Source organism: Grampus griseus, assembly GCF_964374135.1.
Source record: "Grampus griseus genome assembly, chromosome: 9".
Classification (NCBI taxonomy): domain Eukaryota; kingdom Metazoa; phylum Chordata; class Mammalia; order Artiodactyla; family Delphinidae; genus Grampus; species Grampus griseus.
The window spans coordinates 94,898,816-94,909,222 of record NC_139003.1 but is presented as its reverse complement, the minus strand read 5'-3'; the positions used below and the strand labels follow the sequence as shown (position 1 = coordinate 94,909,222).

Below are 10,407 nucleotides of genomic sequence, written 5' to 3'. Positions count from 1 at the left end.
CTCAGTGTAATCAGAACCTTCACTGCAAATTAAGGCTCATAGAAGCAAGCAGATAATGGGGTACCTGAAGCCTGTTTTCATTATATGTGAAGGCATAGCACTTAGTTTTCTTTTTTTGTTTTTAAGGCATTGTAGGATAAGAGAGATCACGTCATTAGTCTTGCTCACAGAGCATAGAGTTTATGAATGTCACTGTTCTTACCAACAAAGAGATCGCGGGCATTTCTGTGATTTAAATGTGGCTCTAAAGATCTTGATTATGATCTAGCCAAGTTTAGGCTCTTTAGGCAAGAGCCTTATCTTGGAGCATGTCTGTCAGGATTCCCAGTTCTACCCACTGTCACTGTAACACCCCTGTAAGTGGCTGAAGCGTTATGATGGGAGATGGGAGATACCAACTTGACCTATTTCTAGACATTTGTCTTGAACGCCTCAGTTAACATAACAGTCTCTCCTCGTCGGCTCTTGGTACCTTGTGAATCCAGCACGCTAGAAGGTGAACTTAGTGTTAAAAAGGAATGGTTTTTGGAGTTAGGTCTCAACTCTCCCACTTAACTGGCCAAGTGACTGCACAAAGTAATTATCTCAGAGTGTTTTCTCAGGACTAAACTTGATTATGCAAGTGAAAGGCCTGGCAAGGTTAATGGTTAAGTACCCCATAAGTTTTAGCTCCTTTGAATTTGCTTAGGCTCTCTCTAATGTCTCATATTAAGAAACCAGAGGAATGCCAAAATTCTACAAATCAAAGAAGGGAAGAGTAAAGGCATTTTTATTTAGGACAAAAAGAAAGCAACGTGGAGGTTCTTATTGAGTGCTAACACAGTAAGTCCTATGGAATAAAGAAAGGAAGAATTAGCTGAAGCAGATCTGTGTCCAGGTTCTATTCTTTGCCTCTTTGCCCCATTAAGTACAAAGCCTAGCTCAGCTGAAGCTGCCTAGAACTCCCTTGGTTCTCAGTTTGTTCTTTCCATTGACCTAAATTTTCGCTTGTCCCCTTTTGTTCCATTTCTTGGGAAACTCAAGTTTTTGGTCTGACAACCCATTATGCATCCCTGAATGTTCTCCAACTCTTCTGTCATTTCTAGCCAGTGGATTCTAGCTTCTTTTAATCTTATTTAAGTATCATAATGCTCCTAATATACAGTCCCCTCTCCATTTTTGGTCCAATTTTTTTGTATCTTCTCTTAAAAAATTTGCTTCCACTTGTTTTTCTCTTCCAGTTCCTCAACTGAACCGTGAATCCAAGTTTGCAAAACAATTATTAGCAGTGAAACATGGAAATGTTTAAAATTCACACATGGGGGGAAGAGGGAGTTGAAAAGGAAAGGGAAATAAGGAAGAAAAGTAATATTGATCTTTATCCAGTGCTGGCTTATTGGGTACTGATTAGGTGAGAAGGGTGATCAAAGGATTTTTCATCTATTGTTCGACTATGTTCATGGACTGAAACCGCCAACTCTAAGCCTTAACTTCACCTCTTTATCACGCGTCTCCTTGCTGATGTAGGCAAGCTCTGAGCCCCTGTTGTAAAGAAACACAAGCTGATACTCAATGAAGTGCCTGAGAACATGTAAGAGTTGGTAACTCCTTTGGTTTAGAATCCTAATTTCCTGAAACCCAGTCCAGTGGTCCTGTATTAATGTCACGTTGCCTCACACGGTTCCTTCAGTTCAGACTCCTCCCTTGACCCTGCTCTCAAGTACCTTATTATCGAACCAGCAATACCTGCCTGCCAAGTAAGTGATAGCTTCCTAAGCATGAGCCTATTTTAAAAGTTAGATAACTTTTAACACTTGATCAAAGGCCCTGTCCCTGAGTTTCATCACTTTTCCCATTTTGAGTATTCCATCAGGTACTCCCATATTTCAAAACAGTAGGCTTATTGTGGTTATTTCTGGATTCCTGAAGGTCAGCCATCATATAACCATTTTATTCTGCAAGATGAGAATTTAGAACTCTTATACCACCCTCACTTCCCTTCTGCTTTAATTAGATCACAATGTTTAGCATAAAAGATTTTTATTAGGGGTATGTAAGTATACTGTGATTGCTTTTCCTCACTTTTTTGCTTTGTTTTCCCTGTAGCTGTCACTGATTCTTGCCAGTTCCCCCCTAACGGGATTGCAAAACCCTCTGCACAGTTTTCCTCACTGTCAGATACAAGGTAATCTGACAGTTCTCACCCAACCCTTCGCAGCCCCTCTCCCCCAGCACCATTCCAAGAAGTTTCTTGAAACCCTCTCTTTCTGCTCTAATCCAAGCTGGTTGCGTCTTTGAAACTCTTTCTTCTCCTCTTGTCTCTTGATTGGCTGGGTTTAAAAATTCTAGGTTAGAAATGTCTCCACATTTAAACTCCTATTAATTGGATACTGGAGCCTTTTGTTTTTGCTATATTTTTCACCTATTTTTTTAAATCTACTTTTTAGTAGATTTTTACACTCTTCTTTTCTATTGATGTTTTTAAGATTTGGGATATTTTTAATTTTGAAGAACTCTTTCCTATACTCCATTATCTCCCCTTTAAAAACAATTCTTCTTTGATTTATGGCTGAAATATCTTCTATCTGAGGAGGCTAGTTAAAGATATTTAAAAAAAATTTTTTTGTTGTTCTGCTTTCTGTTTCCTTTAGATTCCAAACAGAAAAATGTTTGGAAGTGCTGTGTTTGTGAATCCCAAACCTACCTACTGGGGGATGCCGAATATCAGCACCTATAAGCCATTTCTCTGTGGTCTTTCATTTGCTCTGTTTCTCCAGAGAAAAAGGGTTTGAGGGAGAGGGTGATGAGAGGAGTGGGACAGGAGTGCCAGCGTTCCGTGAGGGGCAGAGAAGGGGCCGACAGCATTTTACTGTTCAGGACGAAAACTTAAACTCTTTTCATAATGTGTCTGGAACCCCTCTGATTCCCTGTCTTCAACATCATAAACTCGACTTCCGCCTGGGGAAGGATGGGTAACTGTCCCAGCTCCACAGGACGGGAGAGAGGACTTGGTGTCTGTTCCTTATACAACATGTAAGCAATGCCCATTTTCAGCCCCTCCTCACTGCCTCCTTTCCTTCCAGGCATCTGTAGTCTACTAACTACTTCCGCAGAGAGGCTTCCTGGCTTCAAATAACCTCTCTCTGGCGGACTTAACTCTAAACCATATCTTTTAGGCTCAGAGGATTGAATAAATATGTTGAAAAGCACTTGGAACAATGCCTGCCACATAATAAGCATTGAATAAGTGTCATTATTGCTCTTTGTCTTGAAAAATGTATCGACCTATCTCATGTGCAATCATCTCTTGTTCTTTTTAGTCTTGTGGGTTTATTCCTTTCCTGTCATTTAAGTAAGGTTTAGGAAAGGAGCAGGCAGACATAGGATTAATTTTAAAGTCCTCTTAAAATTTTAAAGTTAGCCTTACTTTATGGGTGACTCTGGACACTCTACTAAAGCTAATATCAATTTCCCAGCCCTTCAGAAGCCAGCCACCGATCGTTTGTCCTCTTCAGAAAGGCAGCGCGTTTCTAATATGACACTTTCTAATGGAGAGCCCGTGGTGGCGCAGTGGCAAGTGCTTTGGGGTGGGGTCGAAATCCCAGCTACAGCACTTAACAGCTGTGAAACCTTTGACAAACCTCTCCAGCCAGTTTTCTGTTAAAATGAGCCAAACTTTTTCTAAGACGACAACCACTGTCTGGCACTCGCAGGGGTTTGAGCTTGATGGCAAAACGGTGTACTTGACCCGCGGAGAGGAGGTGGGCGCGATCGGGAGGTTTTCTCCACCAAAATGCACCGACTACCGCCCCAGGCAAAGTCTAACCATGATTAGATGCTAGGATACGGGTTCAGCCTGCCTGGCACGCTGGGGATCGAGCGGCTGGTGCCCCAGTGGGAGATCATCTTTCCTGGGGCCAGGCGGTCGCGCGCCCCGCACTCGCCTCGCGGCGGGAGTGGAAGAAGCCTCTTCCCTTAACAAACATGGCCGCCGCGCTAGCGTCAGCCCCGCTCTGGAGGCCGCGCTGCCGCCTGGGAATAGCGGGCTCGGCGTCACCCGGCGCGGGGCCACGTGACGCGGGAAAAGCCCGAGGCGGCGGGGCTGGCGCAGGCGGAGCTCGCGCCAGCGGAGCAGCAGCTGAGGCCCTAGTGGGGAAGGGGCTGCCCAGTGAGGTTACTCGACGGGTCCTGGCCTCGCGCGCACGTGCCCGCCTGCTCGCGCTCGCGGTCTTGGGCGCTGACGGTGAGGAGCCGGGGAACGGGCGAGGGGGTGGGGGAGCCGGGCGCCCCTTCCGAGGCCGGGAGGGGGTTGGGCCGGGTCGGCGGGTCGGGTGGCGGGCGCCGAGCCGCCGAGTCGCCGAGCGCTCTCTGCCCGCGCCTCCGTCCCGGCGCTGGCCGTGGGGCCTCTTGGAGCCCGAGCTTGCCCGACGGGGCCAGCGGTGCAGGTGGACCGAGCAGGGCCGGATGCCCGCCCGGAAGGCCCCGCCGACCTCAGGCCCGCCCGCCCGGGCCGCCGCGGGCTGCTCCGTGGAGTTTATCTTCGGGCGTTTTCCTCGGAGTGGGTGCGGGAGCCGAGTTGGTGGGCGCCTTCGGTCTTTAGAAATGGGCTGGGTTGACGTCACATGCAGGTACGAGGCGGTCTGGATTCCTGGGCGTGTGTACCGTGTGCCCCTGGGAAATCACGAGGCAGCAGGTTGAAGGAGACCCACTCATGGAAGGTTAGCGTGGTCAATTGAGGAGAGAGTCTCCTGTTTTGGACAGTTTGTTCACCAGCTAGTCTGTGTGGATACATTTATCTTAATCATTTTTATCTTGACCCTTCCACTAAAATTTCTCGACAACCGAACAGTAAGGCTGCTTATAAGGGAATTCCTTATGTAGCAGGTTGCCAGCCCCCTGCGTTTTATCCTAACCCGGGATATACTGTGGATCCCATGACCTTCAAGCTGAAGAAATGAAGGCGCAAAGAGTGTTAGAACCCAGCGGACGTAAGGAGCAGTTCAGAAGTCTAGCTATCATCCTTTCCTTAGCTCTCAGAGGAGGGAGTCACTTCAGAATCAGACACACAGAATCCCAGGTTCATAGACCCGGCCTCCATAATCTTTGTGGTCCGAATGAAGTCTTAGAATCCTGAGTGGAGAATTGCTTGCGGTTGATTTGTTTCTTTTCATAGGAAAGGCATAATGCTGTCAGCATGTCTGCACACTCCATGCTTTGTGAGCGGATCGCCATAGCCAAGGAACTGATGAAGAGAGCAGAGTCACTCTCCAGGTCGAGAAAAGGTGGCATCGAAGGTAGTGCCAAGCTGTGCAGCAAACTGAAGGCAGAATTAAAATTTCTGCAGAAGGTAGAAGCTGGGAAAGTAGCCATTAAGGAGTCCCATTTACAGAGCACTAACCTGACACACCTAAGAGCCATCGTGGAATCGGCAGAAAACCTGGAAGATGTGGTCAGCGTTCTCCATGTATTTGGTTACACAGACACCTTGGGCGAAAAGCAGACCCTTGTGGTGGATGTCGTTGCCAATGGTGGTCATACCTGGGTGAAAGCCATCGGCCGGAAGGCTGAAGCTCTGCATAACATTTGGCTGGGCCGGGGCCAGTATGGCGACAAAAGCATCGTTGAGCAGGCTGAAGACTTCCTCCAGGCCAGTCACCAGCAGCCGGTGCAGTACAGCAACCCTCACATCGTCTTCGCATTTTACAACAGTGTCTCCAGCCCCATGGCCGAGAAGCTGAAAGAAATGGGTGTATCTGTGAGGGGAGACATAGTAGCCGTGAACTCTCTGTTAGAGCCCCGTGAAGAGCTCCAGGCCAGCGAGAGCGAATCAGACGATGATGGCCCCGAACTTTTGCGGGTGACCAGAGTAGACCGAGAAAACATCCTAGCCAGTGTCGCGTTTCCAACGGAGATCAAGGTTGACGTGTGCACAAGAGCCAACCTGGACATCACTACTTTAATCACATATGTATCCGCCCTCAGCTATGGAGGCTGCCGCTTTATCTTCAGAGAAAAAGTGCTCACCGAACAAGCAGAGCAAGAGAGGAAAGAGCAGGTTCTGCCACAGCTGGAGGCATTTATGAAGGACAAGGAGTTGTTTGCCTGCGAATCTGCCGTCAAGGACTTTCAGTCTATCCTAGATACCTTAGGAGGACCCGGGGAGAGAGAGCGGGCTGCTATGCTAATTAAGCGAATTAACGTGGTCCCAGACCAGCCTTCTGAGCGTGCCTTGAAACTAGTGTCCAGTTCAAAAATCAACAGCCGCTCTTTAACGATTTTTGGGACAGGAGACACCCTAAAAGCCATCACAATGACTGCCAATAGTGGTTTTGTCAGAGCTGCCAACAACCAGGGTGTTAAGTTCAGTGTGTTTATCCATCAGCCCAGAGCACTCACTGAGAGCAAAGAGGCCCTAGCTACCCCCTTACCAAGAGACTGCACAACTGACAACCAACACTGATGATATCCTTTAAATACTGTCATGGGAATAAGTTATTTATACCAAAGGCTGTGTCTTCCCATTCTTAATTGGAAAAAAAATGGTCTATAGTAAAAATAATGCTCTTTAATACTCTTTAGAGCTCTTAAACCAGTCAGGTTGACTGTCTCATCTATAAGGTATATAACCTAAAGTACGCAAAAAGCACAAGAGGCAACCTTATTTATCAAACTGGCTACATTATAATTAGAACAGAAATACATCTGTATAAGGCTTGTAGCTGTATCACGGTATTTTGATTTGTTTCATTCAGTAGGGCTATCACTCCCCTAATGGTAACCGCCTCTCTTGGACTGTGGCTACGTGGCATCTTGCATTAAATATCTGGAGAAACCTCTGAAGCTTGTTTTTCATTGTGTTGATTTAGCAATCGATATGGGTTGAGGCTGGGAGGTAATAGTTTTCAATGAATTTTAGATTCCAAAGTTATGGCTGTTACTGAAAAGACACTTGTTTGATTGTTATCTGTCAGGTGCAGTCTGGTGGTTATGTTTACAAAGAGGACATTAATATAGAAGGAAATAAAGGGAATTCTGATCATGGGAGTCCCATGAATCTCTTGATACACCATCGTGAGAAGATAGACAACAGTCGCACTACTACAAACCTAAGGTGTTTAAGGTTAAATATTTATTTGAATATATTGAAAAAGAATTATATAAAATAATAGGTTTTACTTTTAAATACAAATGGCCCCCACATTAGCAGTATTTGGATTATGAATACTCCTTTTCCCATTCCTTTTGCAAGTGGGAAGGGACAGCTGCATTATTACGTCTCTCTCGTGAAACTGGCAGGGAGATTCCATGCCTGTTTCATGACACAGTTGTAATTAAAAAGAAATTTTTATGTCCGTATTGTGCTAGGTGTTTCATGAATGTGCAGTGAGGACAAATTAGCAAAGTAGGTACATATTCACATTTAAAAAATTGGGAATTGAGTCTTAAAGCTGAAGTATTAACTTGTGCTGAGTGTAGGAGCCATTATTAGAACTTGATTTTGTGTTCTCACAGCCTGGCCTTTCCACTGAGCCAGCCCCTCTTCTGTGAGTAGGGAAACTTCAATTTCCAGCCACAGTGTTGAGACGGTGGAACTTGATTGTCAGGGCCCGTGAAATGAAATGCAAAATTACGTGTATGGGGCGGGGGGTTTCTCCTGGGAGAGATTCTGTTACTAACTCAACACATTTCCTAGGGGAAAAGGCTGTGATTGGGGCTCCAAGTTAGTGTGGAGAGGTAGATTTAACTTTCACTGGAGCAGAAATTGTCTAGTGTTAGAAATTGGGCTTAGGCCTTTTCAAGCACCTATTAAAGTACTAATTACTTGGTACTATTCTGTACCAAGCATTATAACAGTTATTGGTATAAAAGATGAATAATTGCTCTTTGGTCTAAGGGGTTCTTCATCTGAAATGGAAGGAAACAATTGAAGTATAATTAATGTACTAAATTTTCTAAAAGAGTTACATTTAAAAGACTGGGAACAGAGTAAGGGAGTAGTTCGTGCTATGGGGACAGGAAGTCAGAGAGGAAGTGACCTCTGAGGGGTTGGGTGTGAGACTCAACAGGAAGTGTACAGGGAGTGGATTGGAAAGGTACCAAAGTGTGAATATGAGGGCCTGTTCAGAGACAGGGCTCATGTGGACAGTTTATAAAACTGGAAGTGAAGTAGAAAAGCAGGCAAAGTTCTCTGAAGAGTTTGGCATTAGAGAGCCATTGGCCATTTTTAAGAAAGGATGGGTCATGATCCAATCTCTTAGTAAAACGAAGACCTGTAGTGTGGAGGAAGAATTAACGGAAGGAAAGATAGGATTATAATGATAGCTAGTACAATATGGTGGAATGTGGTATATGCTGGGTGTGTTCAAGGCAGAATTGATGTGATACTCATTCATTTAATAAACATTTATCAAGTTCCTGTCATGTCAAACACAGTTTGCCATAGAGCAATATAGTTGCAGGTATCAAACAGGAAATATTACTGATACTAAAAGTGAAACCAAGCTGAATCACTTCCAAGGGGCAAGGGTGGAGAATACATGTGGTCCATATAAGAGAAGACAAGTCAAAAGAATTCTCAAGGGAAGCATAAAAACCAGAAAGTACAACATAAGAGAGCTGTAAGACCAAGAAAGATAAAACAGCTTTGGAGAAGCTATAATTTCCCTAATTAATTATAGGGAAATATACAATAGCTAGATACTATTTTGATAAGTTTAGACATCTCAGTGAAACAGATGATATTCTTAGGAAATAGGAGTTAAAATTGAGGAAGAACTAGAAAACCTATTTAACCCATAGTCCTTGAGAAGATTGTTCAAGTAGTTAATTAACGACCTCCAAAAAATGTCCGGGTCCAATTAACTTCTTTAGGTAAGTTTTTGCTTACATTTAAATATCAAATAATCTCCTTGCTCTAAAAAATAATGTGGGCAAACTGAATCTGACACATAAGTATCATGCCAATTCTGCCCTAAACAACTTGGGGTGATGAAAATGTTTTGGAACTATATGATAGAGATGGTAGTTACACAACATTACGAATGTACTAAATTTTTCGCTTTAAGTCAATTAATTTTATGTTTTGTGGATTTCACCTCAATTAAAAAAAAACAGTACCCCTAAGTGGGGTGGAAATATTTAGCATGGTAAGATGTGATGTTCCATTTACTTGCCCTCCCCTACCCCCAAATGAGAACTTGGGCTGCTCCTGCTTGAGGACAGGGTCCTGTGGAGGTGTGCAGCCTGGGAGCTGTATCTTAATTTGTGTAATTGCAAGCTGGTTGTCTCAGATCATTACTGTATTGGGAATGTTTTCAGATTCATTTTGTGGAATATAAGCATGATTCTGATACTAAAACAAGATATCCTAAAAAAGAAAGCTGCCTGAAAATTTCAATCCCAGGCAAAGAACACCTCACCCTGTGGGAATCTTGTTTGCCAGAGGATAAAAGACAGAGACGATCCCCCCAACTTAAATATTAGGAACTTGGGGATTAATCTCCACGCTGCAATAAAATTGGAGGCAGGAGGCTTACTTTGAGATAAAGAGGTAACCCCAAGACTCCTCCCTGCATGAAACCGGAATCTTGGAAAGGCTGGAGTCCCTGAGAAAAAGGATCTTGTAAACACTGCCCAGGGTGACAGCAAGGAAATGTGACTCCAGTGGCTCTGAGTGGAAGAAAAGGAGCCTGAGGGATGTCAAGTCCAGACTGTGCTCTGCTAGGAGCGTCATGGGGAAGGCCCAGGCGTGTGAAATTAGTATAAAAATGGGTCCCAGGTAAGTACTATCGTTCAGATACCTCACAGAAACACTCATGGCATCATTCGTGACTTGTGGGACACTTCAGTTTCCCAAGCTTCACGGAGTCCAATGGAAATGAAGCTTTGCTTGGATGGGCTTTCAGTGAGATATTGTGAAATCATGTGAGGAAATCTTCCACCACCCGTGAGTCAGCAGCACAAAGTTCCTCAACAACTTAAGATCATAGTAAAATAATCTGATAAATAATATAAAGTAAATATGGAGGGTTTGACGTGTTCCCCACGTATATTATTAAAAAAAAAAAAGAGGAATGAGTCAAAGAGGCAGATAGAGGCTAAAATACCATCTGTGACAAAACACTGCGTGTAGCTAAGATGGAGGATGTGGTTTATATCTGCAGAAAGTGGGCTGAACCCCAGAATTAGGCAGATGCTACCCACCCAGGCACAAGTAGTGCTGGGCGTGTGATGGGAGAGCATGTCTGGTGCAGAGGACACCTCACTTGTGGGAAGCTTGTTCCCAAGAGGAAAAGGGCAGAGCTGAGCAGAGCATCCCAGGTGGTCCAATAAATGACTCTGTGTCCCCAGAAGGGGAGAAGGGCCAGGAGTGCACTGTGGGGAAGACCTCCCCCGACCTGGCATCGTGGAATCAGAAATCCGTCTCCA

At 44.7% G+C, this 10,407-nt stretch overlaps 1 protein-coding gene across 1 annotated transcript; it reads left to right on the top strand.

Annotated features, from left to right (window-relative positions):
- Positions 1 to 4,145: 4,145 nt before the first annotated feature.
- Positions 4,146 to 6,799, top strand: LOC309827463 (UPF0415 protein C7orf25 homolog). Its single transcript, XM_082662117.1, has 2 exons — positions 4,146 to 4,222; positions 5,153 to 6,799. Exon 2 carries the CDS (start codon positions 5,174 to 5,176, stop codon positions 6,437 to 6,439), a length of 1,266 nt encoding a protein of 421 aa, XP_082518243.1. The 5' UTR covers positions 4,146 to 4,222; positions 5,153 to 5,173; the 3' UTR covers positions 6,440 to 6,799.
- Positions 6,800 to 10,407: the final 3,608 nt, after the last annotated feature.